This window comes from Eublepharis macularius, chromosome 5, assembly GCF_028583425.1.
Source record: "Eublepharis macularius isolate TG4126 chromosome 5, MPM_Emac_v1.0, whole genome shotgun sequence".
Classification (NCBI taxonomy): domain Eukaryota; kingdom Metazoa; phylum Chordata; class Lepidosauria; order Squamata; family Eublepharidae; genus Eublepharis; species Eublepharis macularius.
Window position 1 is genome coordinate 77,257,399 of NC_072794.1, and position 21,592 is coordinate 77,278,990.

The 21,592-nt window shown below is 45.4% G+C and overlaps 1 protein-coding gene and 1 long non-coding RNA gene across 2 annotated transcripts in view; one reads left to right on the forward strand and one right to left on the reverse strand.

Moving 5' to 3' along the window:
• Positions 1–14,876, reverse strand: part of PGM1 (phosphoglucomutase 1) — a 36,349-nt gene extending 21,473 nt beyond the window's left edge. The window contains exon 1 of the mRNA XM_054981885.1: positions 14,533–14,876. Within this exon, the coding sequence (XP_054837860.1) occupies positions 14,533–14,778 (246 nt within the window). The 5' untranslated portion in view covers positions 14,779–14,876. The remainder of the gene's footprint in view (positions 1–14,532) is intronic.
• A 170-nt stretch (positions 14,877–15,046) lies between these two features.
• Positions 15,047–21,592, forward strand: part of LOC129331363 (uncharacterized) — a 45,730-nt gene continuing 39,184 nt past the window's right edge. The window contains exon 1 of the long non-coding RNA XR_008597118.1: positions 15,047–15,235. This is a non-coding gene — a long non-coding RNA (uncharacterized LOC129331363). The remainder of the gene's footprint in view (positions 15,236–21,592) is intronic.

Consider the following 21,592-nt stretch of genomic DNA (forward strand, 5'->3'; position numbering starts at 1 on the left):
CTGCAACTTGCTCTATGCAGGGCTTCCCTTGGGTTTGATCCGGAAACTGCAGCTGGTTCAGAATGCAGCTGCACGGGTGGTTGCCAGAGCACCAATCATGGCTCATATACCACCTATCCTCCATCAGCTGCACTGGTTACCGGTTGAGTACCGGGTCCGGTTCAAGGTTTTGGTGCTGACCTATAAAGCCCTATGCAGACTGGGCCCAGCATACCTTCGGGACCGCCTCTCCCCATATGTTCCCCGGAGTTCGCTTCAATCAGCTACTAAGCACTTGCTGATGGTCCCTGGCCCAGGGAGGTCCGCCTGTCCTCTACCAGAGCCAGGGCCTTTTCGGTCCTGGCTCCAACCTGGTGGAACTCTCTGTCTTTGTTATCTTTCTGCCAGGCCAGGCATTTGGTGGGGGCTAGGCTGTCCTCTCGCCAGCCATGCCACTGAAGACCTTCCACAACCCATGCAGGAAAATGCTGTATTTTAATATTTTATACCCACCAATTTTAATTGTTTATGATATAATGTTTTAATGTTTTTATAATGTTTTATTGTTTAAAACTGTTGTTAAACTGCCCTGAGCCTGTCTGACGGGGAGGGTGGTCTAGAAATGTGATAAAATAAAATAAAAAATAAATAACAGTACTAAAACATACAATACAATTTACATTAAACCAATAAAACTACATAAATAGTAAGTACAGTATAAAAGGCATCTACTATTGACTCCAGAAAAAAAGGCTGTCATAAAACCGTAAAACTGCAGCTGGCAAGATGGACTCATATACAGGCTGGGCATGGTGGAACACGGCAATCAGGAGGGATGAATCGCCAGTGTCTCAGCCATAGGTCCAGTGAAACTACTCCATTTTACAGGCTCTGGGGAACTGTAACATATCTCGCAGTGCTCAGATCTTCACTGGGACAGTGTTCCACCAGGCTGATGCCAGGGCCAAGAAAGTTCTGGCCCTGGTCGAGGCCAGGCGAACGTCCCTCAGGCTGGGGACCACAAGCAACTGCTTCACTGCAGAGCACAGTGCCCTCTGGGGGACATAGGGGAGAGGCAGTCCCCACAGGTATGTTATTCCCAGTCTGTTAAGGGCTTTAAATGACAAAATCAAAACCTTGAACTGGATCCAGAACTCAACTAGGTGCCAATGCTGACACAGCACTGAATGGATATGTGCCTTAAATGGTGTCCCCATAAGGACATGTGAACCAGCTGCAATTCTCAGACCAGCCCAAGAGCAGCCCTGCATAGAGCAAGTTACAATAGTCTGGTCTGGAGATGACCATTTCGTGGATCACCCAGCTAGGTCATGGGAGGAGAGATTGGGAGCAAATTGTTTGACGTGCCAAAGGTGAGAAATTCCAGATCTGGCAACTGCTGCTACCCAGGCCTCCGCTGAAAGGACGGCATCCAGGATCATGCCCTGCTCTTAACTGTTGAAGCAGGCATTAATTGCACTCTGTCAAAGGGTGGGAGCCAGATCTCCCTACCCATTGTCCTATACCCCAAGTCAGGGGCGTAGACTTTCCAATTTCCTGGGGGGGGGGGGCTGGGGCTGGGCCAGAGACATTACTATATCTAGTCCTTAAAAGAACCAAGGCCCAGTGACATCATAAGGAGGAGCCAATGACATCACTGGGAGAGGCTTCCATTGCCACCAGCTATGGAGAAGGAGCCATGGGGATTTAGGGAGGGGCTCCCCACAAATTTACAGGGAACTGGGCACCCATGAGGACCCCCCTAACAATTCCCCTGGGCTGGGCCTAGGAAAAGGTGGGAGTTGGCCAGTGGTTATAGTACTATCTCAGTGATAGTGGGTGCAGCCAGCCAGGGTTAAAGACTAAGCTACTTAGTGTGGGCCATAGCCATAGGTATTTTAAGGCCGTGTATAAATTCTTTTTAATATAAAATTAATTTTTAAAAAAATATAAGCAGAACAGAGAAAATAAAATAAAAACAATAGCACAATTATAATTACATCAAAAGAAAAAAGAAAAGAAAGAGTAAATATATAATAAACAATATAAATAACTCAGGTTTTTGTTATATCCAGCATATATCAATCCTTGAATGTGTTTGGTGTCTGTCAGAAAAGACAGTATAGTCTCCAGTATTCAGATTCTTGATCCTCCAAGCATCTTAGAATTATTACATTTCCATATAATTAAACACAGTTTTGGGAAGTTTGCCTTCTTTGGTTTTTTCCCCACCTATCATTTTTTAGTTCCATTACCCCATTCATCTCTCCGAAGATCATTACCTTCTTGAAAATCGAAAATGGATTGGAAAACATTTTCATTAAAAAATTTCTCTTGCATTATATTGTCGAAGGCTTTCACAGTCGGAGAGCAATGGTTGTTGTGGATTTTCCGGGCTGTATAGCCATGGTCTTGGCATTGTAGTTCCTGATGTTTCGCCAGCAGCTGTGGCTGGCATCTTCAGAGGTGTAGCGCCAAAAGACAGAGATCTCTCAGTGTCACAGTGTGGAAAAGATGTTGGCAGGTCATTTATATCTACTCAGGAGGGGTGGGATTGGGCTGAGTCATCCTGTAAGAGTTTCCCAGGGTGTGGAATGCTAATGGGGGGAGGCTTCACTGTATCCTGAGGAGGTTCTTTTGCATATGGATTGGTGCTTGATGTGCTAATCTTCTCTGCAGGGCTATTGTCGGGTATAGAGTGTTTTGTTAGCCTGGTGTTTTTCAGGACTGGAAACCATGCTCTATTCATTCTTAAAGTCTCTTCTTTCCTGTTGAAATTGTGCTTATGCTTATGAATTTCAATGGCTTCCCTGTGCAGTCTGACAAAGTAGTTGGAAGTGTTGTCAAGGATTTTAGTGACCTGGAATAGGATACTGTGTCCTGTTTGAGTTAGGCTATGTTCAGCCACTGCTGATTTTTCAGGATGGCCAAGTCTGCAGTGTCTTTCATGTTCTTTTGAAGACTCCCTCCATTAGCATTGCACACCCTGGGAAACTCTTACAGGATGACTCAGCCCAACCCCACCCCTCCTGAGTAGTTATAAATGACCTGCCAACATCTTTTCCACACTGTGACACTGAGAGATCTCTGTCTTTTGATGCTACACCTCTGAAGATGCCAGCCACAGCTGCTGGCGAAATGTCAGGAACTACAATGCTAAGACCACGGCTATACAGCCTGGAAAATCCACAACAACCATTCTCTTGCATTGTTTGGCTCATATATTGTTGCTAGTGTGTAAATCTTGCCTTCCAGGAGCCTGATTTTCAAAATCATATATCTTCCATCAGAGTCTCTTAATTCTTCTGTAACATTTATTTTTAAATTGTTTATATAAACTGCAATACCTTTTTAAAATTATAAATTCTTAATAAACCGAGAAATACATAAGAGCAAAAAACAGGAACAAAGCCCCAAAGAATCATGGAAATTGTAATATGATACAACAGGAAGGGTGGGAAGTCCTGTACTTCATCTGCTATTTTAACTGAGTCCCTCGTGTGAGTTTGTCACTGCTTGTCCCCACCCCGGCCAATTCTGAGGGGGCTTGAACCCCTCAGCCCCCATGTAGTTCACTGGTTGCTCAGGGGGGCTCAGCCCCTGCTGGCCAAATCCAGGGGGGCTCGAGCCCCTCAGCCCCCCATAGTTTACACCTATGCCCCAGGTGTAGGACCTCCATGTTCAGACGGTTCAGCTTCAAGCAACTCTATCTCAACCATACTGTCACAGCATCCAAACCCCCTGGCCAAGCTGTCCGGCATGATATCTAGCTGGCTACCCATCAACAGATCTGCATACTGGTGACAACCCAGCCCAAAACTATGGCTATCTGGGTGAGGGGATGCATATAGATGTTAAACAACATTGGAGAGAGAATCCCCCCCAAGGGAAGCCACACACCAAAGACTGCCGTGACAGTGTCTGCTCCCCAAGCACTACCCTCTGTCCCCAACCGTGGAGAAGGGAGACCAGCCACTGCAAGGCCGTCCTACGAATCCCAACATCAGAGAGGTGGTGGGTCAAAAGGTCATTGTCGACTGTGTTGAACATTGCTGTAAAATCCAATAATAACAGCAGTGCCACCCTGTCCCAATCCAGATGCCGATGATGATCATCTGTGAGGGTGACCAATGCCATCTCAATCCCATGGCCTGGGAAGAATCCAGACTGAAATGGGTCCAAGGTAGAGGAATCCTCCAGGAATGTCGAGCTGTTCAGCTACCACCCACTCAATCACCTTACCCAGAAATGGATGATTCAATAATGGGAGGTAATTGGCTGGATCAGTAGAATCCAGAGATGGCTTCTTCAATAAGGGCTGCACCACTGCCTCCTTCAATGAACCCAGGAAAGTCCTGGAACTTAGGGACAAATTGATGATATTAGCCAGAGAGACCTATTTCTCAGCTTCACTGGTTTTCACCAGCCATGACAGACACAGATTCAGGTAGCAAGTGGTGGGCTCGTTAACTAATTGGGCCAGGTGATAGCTTTCAGATGCAATAGAAGCCACATAGTACTCTCTCTTGGTGGCTTTCGCTGCTACCTCATAGGCTTTCATAAACGCCCTGTAAGATGTTCTTGTCACTTCATCATGGACTCATCGCCATACTCACTCTAGCCATCTCAGCTCTTGCTTCATTCTTCATAGCTCCTTAGTATACCAAGGAACTATTCTGGCATGAGGACAAAGAGGGCAACAGGGAGCGATTTTATTGATGGATTCAGAGATGGGTATTTCAGTCCTCTACTAGCTCATCCAATGAGTCGCCACTGTGGCCATTGGATCCTGCAGAGTGTTTTGAAAACTGATCAGCTCCATCAAGCTCCGCAGGTGAGCATAAATCAGCTCACTGCCGAAGCAGGGAGGAGTCAGGATACTCAGATGAGCCTTCACAGCAACGTGATCTGACCATGGCACTGTTTCCAGTGCATCTAGGTTCACATTTATCTCCACCTCAAAGATCAGATCTAGCGTGTGGCCCGCTTGATGTGTGGGAGCTGATACAAACTGAGAGTCCCAGTGCCGCCACAGATGACACTAGGTCTTCAGCCTATGAGGAAGCGGCATCATCAACATGGACACTGAAGTCCCCCATGACCAACAGCCAGGGGGAATTCCATCCACCACTTCCAGCCGGCCTGGCAGGATAGCCGCTGGTGCGCTAGGTGGTTGGTACACCATACAGATAGCCAGGCTCTCTTCAGCATCCAACACCAGGCCCACACAATCAATGCCAGCAATCTTTGGCATGAGAAGTGGCCTGATGGAGAAAAACTTGAATGAGTATTGCAACCCGCCCCCCCCCCGCTGCTTCCCCAAGACTGATGAAGGACCAAAAAACCGGGGGGGGGGGGGTAGTTCTTTCAGGGTGATCATCTTGCCCTCCCTTATCCAGGTCTCAGTCATGCATACCAGGTCCACATCATTCACTGCAAAATAGTGTTGCAGTTTCGTGGCCTTATTATTAATGGACCTGGCATTACACAACATCAGTGCTGGGGAGAGGCACATTTTCCTAGCCCCTCTACCAACATGTGTCAGGATGGGACAAAGGTTGGAAGGAAGTTAAGCCAACCCATATCTCTGCCTCCTTCTTCTACCATACCCAGCTCCACCGCCATACTTCCTGCATCCCCAGATCACTAGGATTCTCAACTGCATACCGACTACCCGAACTGATCGTTATGTCACACCAGCCTCCCTGCCCGGCAACATCATACCACCAGCCGCAATTCACAAACATCCAGTGTGTCATTCCATTAGTAAAGAGAACAAAACTTATTGTTCCTACTACCAATCAAACAAAAACCCACCAATTTCTCAACTCCCCCTATAAAACCTAAAGACAGTATTACAGAACTATCAAATAATCAATCAGTAGTAGATAATCACCATCTACAAGTACTAATAATTAATTACTTCTATTGATAGTCCAGTCCAATGCATTAAAAGCACAGCAATAATTAATTAGTATGGATCCTCTAATGGATCAGGACTAATATGCATCAAATAACAGGGAAGAAAAAACAAGGCTGCTGCAGCCAACTAGACAAGTGAAGATACAGCATAGAGGGCAGTCCACAGACTTTCCAAGGGACAACCACCAAGAAAGGGTAGCTGTGTAAATATGTTTAAATATGTTACTTTTAAAAGGGAGCTTGTTAAACAGAACTGTCACAATCTTTTGCTTACAGATATGATGGACCCCCACCCTTCACTCCTCCTCTACAAGGAAGATTTCCCCACCAAAATTCAAGTTTGCCTGCTTTGGCTGAGTAGCTCCAAGAAGTGTATCTCTATTTGTAGTTAGTGTCCCATCCAGGTAAGCAATTATAAGTTTGGCTTTTTAACCCAGCCCAGAAACTTGATGGGGGAAAAGCAGAAGCCCTCTGCCTTTGTATTGGGAATGGCACCAGACATGGCACAGGACACTATATAACGTTCAAAAGAAATAACTTTATTGAACAGGAAGGGACAGTTTAAGTGAAGTCTGGGAATGAAAGTGTTGAGGTAGAATTTCTTTGGTAGTACAGATTACATCATGAGTAATAGACAAAATATTTCCTTCTAGCTTAGTTTCTTAAGTCTGTGGTTCTTAATACTGAGAGGTGTTTTACTTAATTCTTTAGTTACAGCAACAGTGTTTCCTCACAGAGTTCCCTCAGACAACTCAGGTTTCCTGGAGAAAGTTTAAAAACTGTTTTCCCTTCACAACAGAACGGGGGTCATCCTCAGAGCCAACCCCCCTTTAGAAACTGGACAGAAATTAATCTTTTCTTAAGAAGATATGATGCCTCTTCACTTGGCTTGAAAGGTAGTCTCTTCTTACTATCCAATCACTCTTGCCAACCTCCCTCCCACTTCTACCGCGTCGGTGTCAAGGGGGCTTCAGCTTATGCTAGCATTCTTCTTCAGGACAATGATGTTACAATTAGGCAAAAGATTCCCTCAATCAAGAGTAGAACCTGCTTGATCTTCCCTGTTAAGAATCTCACGCACACTCCTTCTGAAAACCTGTCAGCAACTAAATGTTAGCCTGAAGGCTGGTTCTCACTGGCCAGTCAGAGAGGAGGGAGCACTACAGAATCCTACAGAATCACTGTGGTTGCTTGCATATAGTAAGATTAAAGGTAAATATTTCATAGTTTGAAGTAGAGGCCAAAAGGGATCTTAGTCTTCAACAGTACATTATGTGGGGGGCTTTTTATTTTTTTATGTCATTTATAGTTCGTCTTTCTCTCTTACATCATTATATTCGGAGAAGCCTATTCACAACTTGGAAGAAGTACAGAAATTACCTACAAGATGGAATCCCCTCATGGGTGGTTCCATATGAAGTAATAGATCCAAGAACTGTCGATAATGAACAACAGTGTTTAACATACAAGGAGATAACCCGAATGGAATTTTCTAAACCCAAAATAAAGACGCAGGACGAGTTGTCTCCAAGTTACGATTGGTTTCAGTACAGACAGATCAGAGATCTTTATAATTCGGACTGTGTGAAGGGAGGGATAAGAATGGAGAATTCGGAATTAGAACAGGCACTTTTACAAGAGGATAAAAAGGAAATCTCTAAGGTATATAAAGTGCTGCTGAAATGGTATACTGAAGATGAAACAGTTAAAGTGCAAATGGTGAAGTGGGCTATAAACTTTAATAAAGAAATAACAATGGAGGCGTGGGAATACTTGTGGAAAAATATGTTGAAGATCACGACATGCACCAATATTAAAGAGAATGTCTATAAAATGATTGATCGTTGGTATTTGACACCAAAGAAAATTGCGCTAGGGAATTTGAATATGTCTAACAAATGCTGGAAATGTAAAAAGCATGAGGGATCTTTGTATCACATGTGGTGGACTTGTGAGGTAGCTAGGCAGTACTGGGGGGGAAATAATAAGAGTAATAAGTGAGATTTTACAATTTCAAATTAATAAGAACCCAGAACTCCTGCTACTGAACTTGGGAATGGAGGATATTCCAGCACAATATAGGACATTGCTATTTTACATGACAGCAGCGGCTAGACTTTTGTACGCGCAAAAGTGGAAAGTGCAAGAAGTGCCAACTATTGAGGACTGGATATATAAATTGCTGTACATGGCGGAAATGGACAAAATGACAAGGAAACTGAGAGACCTTGATCCAGGACAGTTCAACACAGATTGGGAGAAGCTGAAACAATATTTAGTGAAGAAATGGGAGGTGGGAGGAGAACTGTGGCAGTTTGAAAATTACTGAAATACAATAAAAGTAGAGGGAGGTGACTTTACCGGGGGGTGGAGAGGTAAATGAGAATTTCTAAGCAACTATTTTATTAGACTATTATATATAGCATTAAGTATTATAGGTGTTATTACAAGAATTATAATGATAGAAATTAACTAATTATAAGGATAGAAACTAATTAATTTCATTTCTGGCAATAATTGTATAATGGAGATAATTTTATAATTGCAATGAAGGAATTTAAGTAAGGTGGGAAAATATATATTAATGTATAGATTATGTATTAAATTGATTGAATTGGTTTGGAGGTATATATGGGTCAAATTGGTTGACTATTTTTGGTGGATAGTTGCATAATGAAAGAATAATACAATTATATAATTAAAACAGTATGAAGATGAGATATGTAGAAAAAGAAATATATAGAGTATAAGTTAAATTGGTTGACTTATATTGAATGTACTGTTTATAGAAGTATCTAAAAATATGCTAAATGAGGGATAAACTGTTTGCCCCATATTGAAGATGAGATTATAAGATAGAGTATAGAGTACCAAAATTAGCTAAATGATTATTATCAAAAGAAAATATGCCAAGAATGTATTATTTAGTTATGTATTATTTAGTTGTTAAAGTAAGTAGGAAGACAGAAGGAGCACTGTGTTATATAGATAAGCTTAGAAGAAAGTGAAAGATTATGTTTGACAGATAGAATAAATTTAAAATGAGTAAGGGAAAAGGGACAAGGGGTTGGAAAACTGTTGGAAGTCAACAAAAGGGGGGGAAGGGAGGGGGTTAGAATTGGAAAAATTAAAGGAAACTGATTGTAATGTACAATTTAATGATATCTAATCCAATAAAATTATTTATAGTTCGTCTTTCTCACTGAGACTCAAGGCAGATTACACAGTGTGAGATTAGTACAGTCAATTTCAAGGACATTAGGGTAAATAAACAATTTTACAAAGACATAGCGTTAGTAATAATACAATACAGAGCTGAAGAAATGCTGAAACAGAACATAAGCAATTCTAGGGCTGACATTAGACCACATGAAGCACAAGTAGCTCATAGGAGCACATATTTAAGACAACTTTTATGCAAGAATATACAATTATTACATCTTAAAGGGCAGTTATTTTTCTAAATTTAATTATATTACTTTCATATTCAAAATATAGTATTAATTAGGAAGAAAAGAAGTTGTAACAAACTAAATACGCAGAAATCTAGTATTCAGATACACAATTTCTTTCTTTCCTTCAGGACTTGGCACTATTTGGATGCAAGTGAAGACATTGTTAGTGGTGTGTTGCTCAGCCTGCTGGAAGTGTGCCATGTTCCATTAGAGATCCTCTGGGTATGCTTCCAAAATTTAGACAAACCAGCCTTTATATTTAGCAGAAGCTAATCCCAGTAATTGCCTGTTTGTACACTGTGCACACAGGTAAGATCCGTACATATGCTTACGTGCTGACGATTCCTTTTTAAAGTTCCTGATGTACCACTGATCCCTTTTTCTAAAAGACTATGAGAGAACTTTAGTTACTAAGTGGTTGTCTGTAACTTCCAGGTATATTTTATTTTCTCTTCAGTTTCCAGGTGAGAAGCCACCTGTTCAGTCCTGTCAAGACAGGAGGCATATTTCCAAGTCTCAGGTTTGTCCACTGAGGTCAGGCTAATCTTCATCAGTTTCATTCTTTCATTTCCATCAAAAGCATTAACTAATCTTTACCAAGGAATTTGGACTACTTCGCAAGTTTCATGGTGGCAATCATGAGTTTTATCCACATGTACCCATATCATATCACCATGCATTACTGAATGTAAATTTGTTGTATATATCCTTGAGATGGTTGGGGCAGGGGACAGGCAAATCTATTGCAAAGCCTTCAGGGGCCACGCCAGGCCAACCCAAAGTAGATCATTAGCAAATGTTATATGTGTTCCACTCGGTGTTCCCATGATAACACACACGGCTGCATTTTGGTCCAGCTGTAGTCTCTGGGTCAGATTCAAGGGAAGCCCTGCATAGAGTGAGTTACAGTAGTCCAATCTAGAGATGACCATTGCCTGGATCACCATAGTTAAGTCGCTGGTCGAAAGGTAAGGGACAAGCTGCTTGGTCCGTTGTAGGTGGGAAAAAGAGGACCTGGCAACCACTGTGACCTGTGCTTCCATTTTCAAGGAGGCATCCAGAATCACTGCAGCAGAACAATTTCCTGCAGCTGAACAATTCAGTGGCTTCAGAGAGTTAAGATTAAGAATAATGCTAAACTTAAAAATCAGATAAATCTGCACCTGACTTCTGGTCATAATCCTACTCTGGTTGGAAAAAGAAAATTCTGAATCATCATAGACAGAAGGCTAACAGTGCAATCGTAAAATCACTTTTCTGTGACTAAACTCCAGTGAATAAAATGGGATATACTTCTGAGCAGACCTGCTGAGGATTGCTCCCTAAAATCCTTGGGTACCAAGCTATCAAACATACACGTTCTCATGGGAAGACAAATTTATCTTAGTCTTAGAAATTCTGGTCACTTTAATTGAGAGGATGAGACAACTGAATAGTGCTTTTCTCATGTTTTATTGGTCCTTGTACAAAATGCACATCTGAATAATGGCATACTAAACCATTATATAACTCATGGGGAAAGGACACACTTTGAATACACAGAGGTCTCAGGGTTCACTGTCTGGCATCTCTAGTTAAAGGATTGGGGACAAAAACACCAGGAACAGCCTGTTCTTGTTACCTCAGAAAATCACTAATATACTAGGCAAGACAGATAAATGATCTAAATGTAAGACAGATTTCTACATAGCAAGCCAGTATTACTAACTAAAAGAAACCCTTCTTATGCTTATTTTTATTTATTTATTTTTTTCTAATGTACCTTTTTTACCACTCACAGCAGGTTAGAAGAAACATCAAAATATAATTTAAACAGGAATAATAATCAATACAATATCAGCATCTTTCACTACCCCTGTTAGCGTGGCTCACTCATGGCCACAGGCTGGGAACTCTGACATCCCTTTATCTGTTGCCCTTCGACTCATGCCCAACACCTCTGCCCATTCCATGTCTTAAACCCCTGTAACAAGGGAAGTAACAGATGATCAACCTAGACCTTATACAACTGTCATAGATGTTTCCAAGGCTTCCCTCCCCCTGCTATAACCCTGACAACAGACCACACAATGCAGTTGGCACCAAGTAGACTTGGGATGGGAATAAGAATAACGGCAACAGACTTAAAACCTGTAACTATAATTAACAATGTTACAATAGGCCTTTGCACAATCGAGGTGCAAAAGACTGCAATCGTACAAACATGCACAGAGGTTACTAAGAAGAAAAGTTCCTGCAACTAAGAAGGATATTGAGAAATATACTCTTCAAAGTTACAGTCGTTCTTTTTTTACAACAGTAACTTTTGGAGTGTCACAGTAAGAGTTGCAAGTATCCCTGTAGGAAAGCCAGGGAAATCATATCTCTGATGGCTGAAAGGTTAACTTAAATGTCAAAGATTCCCAAGCCTTTTGCAGTAAGTGAATTCAAGAGGAGTGCTATCATCCTGTTTACACACTCTCCAATGCCAGTGAATCTTACCTAAGCAGTATCTCAGTCACAACTCATTCTCATTTTACTTGTGCCTACATTATGTATTAAATAGTACCTCAGTTGCACAGAATATTTGCATAGAGGGGTCTAAGAAGATCTTGGAGACAGAAACACATCCTCAGTGAGTATTGTTAAAGCAAGACATAAGAAAGAAACAAACTTTTAAAAACTTCAAATGCATGTTCTCCACCAGATAGGTTTAAGAGCTTGGTGAGAAGTAGTTAAAGTGTTTCCTTCCCATGTAGTCATCCTTTACTCCATTGCCCCAAACCTTCAACCTTAACAAGATTCCATTCAAAGAATGGCTATGGGGAAATCCATGAAAGATGGGGCGGGGAGTTAGAGGAGCATGGCAATACCTTGCCATTGGACAGAATAGGTAAATGTACATAACCCGCAGCCTGGTTGGTAGGCCCTAGCATGAGAATGTACGGTTTACAGGGCAAGCCTTAAAAACAGTCCGTCCCCTCAAGCCCCAATGACTTCAATGGACTTGGAAGGATATAATTATGCTTGGGAGAGCACTGCAATTTGCACCTCTAAAGGGGGAGCTGCCCCAGTTCCCTCCATGACAGCCATCACCAAGAGCTTAGCTGTCCATGACCTGTTTGAAGGAAGGGGGTGGAGTTCATAACAGGTAGTGCCAGAGAAGGGGCGAGAAGGCAAGCGAGGAGGCAGCCTGCTTCCCCGCTTGTCTCCCCGCATGTCCGGCAGTGCTGGCAAAGGGGTGAGAAGACAGCCCGCTTCCCCGCTTGTCTCCCTACTTCACCGCCTGCCACGCTGCTGCGGGGCCTGGTGGCTCCTGCGAAGGGATGGGAGGGCGAGCAGTGAGGCAGCCTACTTCCCCGCTTGCCTCCAGGATTCCCCACCTACCACACTGCCGGGGTGCACGGCAGTGCCCGCGAAGGGGCAAGAAGGCAAGCGAGGAGGCAGCCCGCTTCCCTGCTTGTCTCCCCGCTTCCCCACCTGCCACGCCGGGGCGCCTGGCGGCTCCTGCAAAGGGATGGGAAGGCGTGCAGCAAGGCAGCCTACTTCCCCGCTTGCCTCCAGGCTTCCCTGCCTGGCATGCTGCCAGGGTGCACGGCAGTGCTGGTGAAGGGGTGAGAAGGCAAGAGAGGAGGCAGACCACTTCCCCGCTTGTCTCCCTGCTGCCTGACGCACTGGTGGGGTGCCCGGCGGCTCCAGTGAAGGGACACGGAGATGAGTGGGGAGGCAGCCCGACTCTCTGCTTGTCTCCCCACTTCCCTGCCTGCCGTCCCACCGGGGCACCTGGCAGTGCCAGCGAAGGGGCGGCCTGCCACCCCGCTTGCCTCCCTGCTTTTCCGCCTGCCACGCGACTGGGGCACCTAGCAGCGCCGGCGAAGGAGCGGGAAGGGGTGGCCCACCTCCCCACTTGCCTTCCCACTTCCCCGCCTGCCACGTCGCTGGGGCACCCGGCAGTGCCAGCAAAGGGATGAGAAGGCAAGCAAGGCAGCAGTCCACTTCGCCGCTTCTCTCCCTGCCTGCCATGCCACTTGCAGAGCTGGCGAAGGGGCGAGAAGGCAAGCAAGGAGACAGCCTGCCTCCCCGCTTGCCACACCACTGGGGCACCTGGCAGTGCCGGCAAAGGGGTGAGAAGATAACTGAGGATGCAGCCCGCCTCCCTGTTTCCCCGCCTGCCACACTGCTGGACCGCCCGGTGGCTCCTGCGAAGGGACGGGAAGGCGAGCAGCGAGGCAGCCTGCTTCCCCACTTGCCTTCAGGCTTTCCCCGCCTGCCATGCCGCCGGGGTGCACGGCAGTGCTAGCAAAGGGGCAAGAGGGCAACCGAGGAGGCAGCCCACTTCCCCACCTGTCTCCTCACTGCCTGCTGCACTGGCGGGGCGCCCAGCGGCTCCAGTAAAGGGACGCGGAGGTGAGCGGGGAGGCAGCCTGCCTCTCTGCTTGTCTCCCCGCTTCCCCACCTGCCGCGCTGCTGGGGTGCCTGGCAGCACCGGTGAACATTCAGGAAGGGGCAGCCCGCCTCCCCGCTTGCCTCCCCACTTCCCCGTCTACCACGCCACCGGTGTGCAGGGCAGTGCTGGCGAACGTGCGAGAAGGTGAGGCGGCAGCTTCCCGCCTGTCTCCCCGCTGCCTGCTGCACTGGCGGGGCGCTCGGGGCTCCAGTGAAGGGATGGGGAGGCGAGCGGGGGGGGGGGGCAACCTGCCTCTCTGTTTGTCTCCCCATTTCCCCGCCTGCCGCGCCGCCGGGGCACCTTCCTGCTTCCCCGCCTACCACGCCACCCGGCAATGCCGGTGAAGGGGCAAGAAGGCAAGCGAGGAGGCAGCCCGCTTCCCCGCTTGTCTCCCCGCTGCCTGCCGCACTGGCGGGGCGCCCGGCGGCTCCAGCAAAGGGCTGGGAGGCAGCCCGCCTCTCCGCTTGCCTCCCCACTTCCCCGCCTGCCACGCCGCCGGGGCGCCCAGCAGTGCCGGCGAAGGGGCGAGAAGGCGGGCGAGGAGGCAGCCTGCTTCCCCGCTTGTCTCCCCTCTGCCTGCTGTGCCCAGGGCAGCCGCCCCCCTGGCACCCCCAGACGCTGTGCCTCTGGAAAGTAAGAGAGAAAACGATGAGCCCAGCAGAGCAGGGAGTTAAGCGGGCGCCGAAGGAGAGCCGCGGTTCCCGTTTGCAACCACGTAGGCAGGCCCACGCAGCCTGAAGTCTTACTTACCCCGTTGGCGGCAGCGATGCGGATGATCAGCTGGATAGCCTCCTTCATGTAAAACCTGCCGTCTCCCCCCACCACCAAGGTGGCCTCCTGCCTCTCGGCTGGCTCGATGGTGGAGATAATGCTCTGGATGAAATTCTCCGCGTAGTTGGCGTTGCCCTGGAACACCTTGACCCGCTTGCGGAGCCCGCTGGTGCCGGGCTTCTGATCGGAGTAGGCTTGGGTCTTGACGGTCACGAGTTTCACCATGGTGGCCGGGCTCCGCTGGCTGCTCGCGGGCACGTTTGAGAAGGTGGGCTGCCTGCAGGGTGACCCTTCCTCCGCCGCTCTCTCCCCCTCTAGTAGCAGCGGCTGGGCCGGGCTTGCTGCTGTCACTGCTGGCGCGGGGCAGCCGTCTCCGCCCCCTTAAAGCCGCAGAGGCCGAAGACAGAGCGCTCGTCCGGGCTTGGATGATTCCTCGGCTATACAGCTGCTAGAGCCTGGATCCCAAGACGGAAGTCGTGCATTATACCTCTCTTTAAGGATTACCAGAGTAAATTAACACAAGCTTTCAAGTCCTCCAACCCTTCATCAGGCTGGAAACAAAAGAAAGCCCAGTGTGAGCAGTTGTAATCTTAAAGTGGGTGACAGGATGTGCCGCCAAGGATGTTGGATGCAAAATGGGTGTTTCTGGTTGCACCAAGTTTCTGGGACAAAGAGAGAAACGGTACTCTTCCTTCTTGATTATAAAAGACAGCCATTATAAAAGTCTAGAAAATTATGCATATCCAGGGCTATGCCATGAGTCATACTTCATAATTTTGAAAACAAGGAACACTCCCTGTTTAATTTGAAATTTGTTAATAACAACATTCGATTTATAGCCCACCCTTCAGGACGACTTAACAACAAACACCCTGTGAGGTGGGTGGGGCTGAGAGAGCTCCAGAGAGCTGTGACTAGCCCAAGGTCACCCAGCTGGCTTCAAGTGGAGGAGCGGAGAATCAAACCCGGCTCTCCAGATTAGAGTCCCACGCTCTTAACCACTACAACAAACTGGCTCTCAAATCTGTTCCATTTCATAAACAAAAAGGAAATTCTTGAGATATCTGAAAGACTAACATATAAGGCCTACTAAGCAAAAGGTTTTGCTGACTAAAGGCTGTTCAGCAGAATGACTACCTATACACTGCATTCTGTAGAACTGCAATATTTATATTTTGGGCTGTGGTGTTTTGAAACAAGAAAAAAGGCCCGCATGAATAGGTCTGGGAGAAGAGACACTATAATCTCTTGAAATAATGTAGGCTATTAAGACTAGAGTGCCATTAGATTCTATGGCACTGTTATGTTTTGAAACAAGATACATGTAACTATATTTTGAAATATAGATACACACACCTATGGGACTACTGGAATAAAGAGGAATAAGAGAAATCTAGAAAAAGACAGTAGGTTTTCAGAGTTGAAAATGACTTATATCCTTGCTTATGGTGTATACACTTTTTTCCTGTCCTTTGCTCTATCTCTTGACAACTCTTCAAGAACATGCAACATTTATTTGATCAATGATTGCAGTGGTTCATATGAATGTATATACCACAAGCAAAAGTAGCTGACAGCATCTTTGTCCCTTAAAAACTATCGTATGTCTCCAAGCATAGCCTGTCAACTCTGCTCCTCAGAAGCATTGTGTCAGTATGGGAATTAATGTTGTGTCAAGTGGCTTATTCGTATATGCAAGATGCAGCATCTCACACTGTGAAGATTATTAACATAAACTATTCTTCATCTTGGGATTCTGAGATCTATCTTTCCTTATCACTTATTGATATGTGAAGATGAATAGCTGGTAACAGCCCTACAGATAAGAGTGCTGAGTAATTACTGGTTTCCCGCCTTTCCCATTTTCAAACGTTTTTATTTATTTAAAACGTTTCTATGCTGCGTTCCCACCCAAACAGGGTCCCCAACATGGCAAACATCAAACCGTTTCAACATTAAAATAGAATTTTAAATCATTGTTAGGGAAGGATATTAATCATTAAGTCAGATGGTAAACTGTCATGAGCAAAGTCTAAGCTTTTGTTTTTCCATCACTAGCACTTTGGGGGCTTTAAGCCAAAATGGGCCCTGCACCGTTAACAAAAATAAGTTCACAAGCTGGCTTTGATGGATATAGATTGCCAGTCCACTGTCTATGGGTGAATTTGTTTGTCATCTATGTATCATGTCCTCTGCAGTGCTAAAACACATTTTCTTCCATTTGGTCTGAACATTCAGCTATAGCAATGGCTGCTGGGGAGGGGGAAAGGCCTAGCTATTATGCACATCACACTTCTCCAAATGAAAAGTTACACATTTTGGCAGCTTACACAAGTTCATTCCCTTTGGAGGATGGCACTGAACACTTACTGCAGTTTTGTAGCGTTTTCTTTATTTACCAATAGAGCACAGATGGAGGCAAGAGGCTGTCCTACAGGGCAGCAGATCCACTACCCACGTCAGCTCCCAGAGAGAGAGATCCTAAGCCTCCAAGGTGCTTCAGCCAACTCTCAGCAGAGACGGCTTCCCTTTCTTTCAATCTCAAAACTGTTTTATTTCCACATAACTGGGAGGTTTTATCTCCTCCAAGCACTGATGGGCACTTGGCCAGAGCCATCTCCCGACTCTTAAGGGCCACTGTGGGAAAGAGATATCTACACTCACTAAGACACATTATTCTTCCTTTAGACATGTAGGATAGACTGATCCTGTGACCAGATGCCAGGCCTGAAGAAAAAAAATGTGGAGACTATATGAAAAAGTCAACAGAGTAGAACATTCTTTGAGAAGGCCAAGAGATATTTTTAAAAATTGCTTTTAGAGTTTATGTCTGTGGGTGGCAAATCAAGTTGCTTGAACCGACTGAAACAGAATTTCTCAAACACAGGGCTGTTTTTTCTGGATTAAAATTGGAAGTGTGCCTCACTTCACTCTCAAAAGATATATACTATTTTTATTATACACTGGGAAAGTATCATATTTAGAACCAATTTATTAAGAATTCTGAAGATATCAGTGGGGCCCTGCCTTTACTCTTTGCCCAGTGGGTCTGGACTCAGGAATAGGATCCTCATTTCTGGTTAGTGTTGATTTTTCAGGAGTGTTCCATGCTTGTAAGCTTTAGCACTGGCTGAATCAGGGAATCCCAATTCCTTATACCCTCCCCATGGCATGGTGCTGAATGCAGTGTTTTTCCCACTCTGAAAGTATAAATGCATCCAACATGGTAGCTCAGTGGTTCTCAAACTTTGGGACCTAAAATTGGGTCACAGCTCTCTCACAGGTAGGTCACAGGGCCAGGAGAAAGAAAAAGGAACAGGACAACCTGGGAGAGGTGGCTCCCACTGCAGTTTTTTCCTGCTAAAAATTGACCTTCATTCCTTCATAGGGTTACCAACTGCTTGGAGAGAAAAAAACTTCCTATTCTTTTAACAGAGGCTTAATGGGATGTTACTTACCTCCATAGCCTGAAAAATTAATTCCTATGCATTAAGCATAGGACAAGACAGGGACAGGACATTTTTCTCTAGTCTGTTGGCAACAATTTGTTGGTACTTATATTTTCTCCCTGCAGGCAGAGGGCAGATTTGAAACAGAAAAACTGCTTGATGAAAAAGGGTTAAGAAGGCATTTGCCTCCATACACATGCATTTTATGCATTTCATAATAGAAAAAGTCAGAGAGAAAACTGCATAAAATCAGTGTTTAATGTGGCTCTTACTAAAAGAATTTATGTGCAATTTTCCTTTCATTTTCCTATAGCATTCTCATGAATCTGAAAACTGTTCAATTGTGTGATTTTGCACCACTTAATAATCTTTATATATCTGTAACCAATTACTGCAATCAGACTCAATGAGTAGAAATTAAAATCCTCTTTTGGTTTGTGGTGGTGGTGGCGAGAGCCCTCAAATCATAGCTAACTCATGGCGATCCCAGGTGGGGTTTTCATGGCAAGAGACTAACAGAGGTAGTTTGCCATTGCCCGACTCTGCTTAGCTTCTGAGGTCTGACAAAATCCAGCTCACCTGGGCTATCAGGTCAGAGCCTTTTGGTTTATAGTTGACAATTAAAAACAGCAGATGAAAATGTGAAAAGAGTGATGAGAATCTAAAAGCTTATCATTAATGAATGGCCCAACTGAAAACTTCAGGACAGTCTAGTAAGTGGGGGCTTTTTAAAAGACAATCTGCAACTGGAATCTGAGTTAACTGATCATAAAACAATTATGTGGTTTGCCTTTCCTGCTGAGATTATGCTGAAATTTTCAAATATGCAAATGACTAGCAACCAAGCCCATTGTGTGAAAAAATACAACGGGCTCTAGCAAACTGATTTGGCGGGCCCCCTCCCTGTGGCACTCAAAATGTCTGGAAAAATCTATATGAAAATCTCTTTAAAAATCTCTCTGCTTTTGTCTCTTCTTGGGTGGGTTACTGTTTCCTCTGTGCTCTCCCCACTCCAGATGCTTCATGGGGCCAAAGAGCAGCAAAGACTTACCTCCATGAGGGCAGAAACTGGCAGCAGCCTTTAGTTTAAGTAAGCTGTAATGATTTCAAGTAAATGTGTGCTTGTGTCTTTAAATGCTTGGTGTGGTATAGCTGAAGAGTGGGGGTGAAAGAGAGGGATGAGTGAGTGATATGATTAGTTGATGACTGAGTGTGTGGGCGGAGTGAATGCAGTTTTAGACTACTACTCTGGGATATAACAAAACAAAATAAACTTTTAGTTTGTCAAGAAGCATATCGGTTTCATAAAAATAGTTCTCAGTTCTTAAAGTTACTTCATTTAAACTCATTCACACAGATCTCTTCTAAGGCTTCACACACTAACTCAATATTTCTCACAGATGTGCTTAAAGTTACCCAGGCTGCACACAGCTTGCCTGCTTTCTCTTGACTCAATATTTCTCTCACAGAAATGCTTAAAACTCCTCGGGCAGCACACAGCTAGCCTCTCTGACTCTCATTCACAGAAATATTAAACCTGCTCAGACAGCACACAGCTGGCCTCTTTACCTGACTGAGTGTCCTTTCACAAACATGCTCAGTTCAGGTCCCACACAGGTTATAGCCTGCTTTCCTCTGACTGACTGAAACTTTGCTCTCTACTCCCAGTCTGGAACTGCATTCACTCCACCCACACTCTCAGTCATCAACCAATCATATCACTCACTCATCCCTCTTTTTCACCCCCTCTTCAGCTATACCACACCAAGCATTTAAAGACACAAGCACACATTTACTTGAAATCATTACATAAGCACTCCCGTGTTTGCACCCAAAATGTCATGGGGGGGGGGGTAGCCTGTTCCATGCCCCCTTTTTAAAAGTAGAAAAGAGCGAGGGTCTAGTAGCACTAACAAAGACTAACAAAATTTGTGGTAGGGTATGAGCCAAGAAAACTTGTTAGTCTTATAGGTGCTACTGGACTCTTACTCTTATCTACAGCTACAGACAGACTAGCACAGCTACCCATCTTGATCTACCCATTTTTAAAAGGCCCAGGCAGGGTTTTTTTTCTGGGAAGAGAGGTAGCGGAACTTTCAAGAGGGAAATGAGGAAGAAACTCACGGGATTCTTTGAAATCATATTATTTTCAAGCACTATTGCTGAGTATTTTCAAGAGGTGCTGGAACTCCGTTCCCCCGTGTTCCCCCTGAAAAAATGCCCTTGGCCCAGGTATGTGGGCTGCCTAGAGAAGGGCAGGTGCCGGAGGTGGCTGAGCAGTGGCGCCTGTCCCCAGCGTCCTCTTCTGCAGGCTCAGTTTAAAGCTCATCTTCCCCACCAGAGAGCAAGCCCCCTTCCATTTCCAGGTTCATCCCCCCTCTTGGGGGTCTTCTCTGCAGTTGGGGGAAGAGGGGTCTGTCTCAGGATAGCCTTGTTGCCTAGCCCAAATCCTGGATAGGACCAAAGTGCCCCCAGGCGGGGGGGGGGGCGGTGAGCCAGGCTGGTTGTGCGATTGGGCTGTTGACTGAGGACTTTGGGCAACTGGTGGCTGGGCTTCACCCGTGGCATTGGAGCTGGAGGGTGTCGGTGGTGTTGGAGCTGGCTCAGCTGCTGGCTGTGGACTCTGATTAGCCAGCGGCTGTTCTTCCTGATCACCGGCTTCTGCTGAGTCAGGGATGGCTACATGGCGCTCCTCTTCTCCTGAGGAGTCAGGACTTACTACACGAGGCTCCTCTCCTTCTGAGGAGTCCTCACTCTCAGTGAGCCCAGACTGGCCCATGACAGTTTGCTTTTTATATAGCAGGATTAGCATTTCTAAGATGTTAACAGACTGCTTGAGCTCAGCTCAAATGCCTTCCCAGTCATGAATGTACTGGGTGCTGTAAAAAATTATTTCCCAGGCTCACTTCCTCAGGTGTAAAATGGGAATAATAACCACCCTTTTGGTGTCTTTTGATATAAAATCTTTTGGTATAAAAGTCTTTTTGTATAAAATCTTGCTCATTTACCATCTCTTTTTCTAACAGTACAGCCATAGGGTTGTACTGTTAGGTTTTTCAACTTTGTTATAGTGAGTTCTCCCAACTTAAGGAACCTGCCCCAGCAACTCATTCCAACTGCAGAAGTGGCAGGAGCGAGTGATTTGTACTATTGCAGTGGATTATTCCTGGCTAGAGCTATAGATACCTCCATATACTAGTGTGGCACTGCTCAGAGCCAAATAGGCTGTATGAGCAGTATCATTAAAGATACCTCCATGTAGACCTTTCGGGTGAGGCCAGTCCAGGGTTATGTCATACTCCACCATGCAAGAAAAGCAATTGAATACCATAAGAGCCCTGCTGGATCAAACCAGTGGTCCATATAGTCCAGCACCCAACAAGTTACTCCAGAGGGCCAACAACAGGGCATAGAGGCTGAGGCTTCTCCCTATTGTTACCTCCTGGCACTGGTATTAAGAGCTTTGCTGCCTCTGATCATGGAGGTTCCTGTTAGTCACCATGGCCAGTAGCCCCTGATGGACCTATGAATTTATCGAGTCCCCTTTTAAATCTATCAATGCTTGTAGCCATCTCATCCTCTGCCAGTGC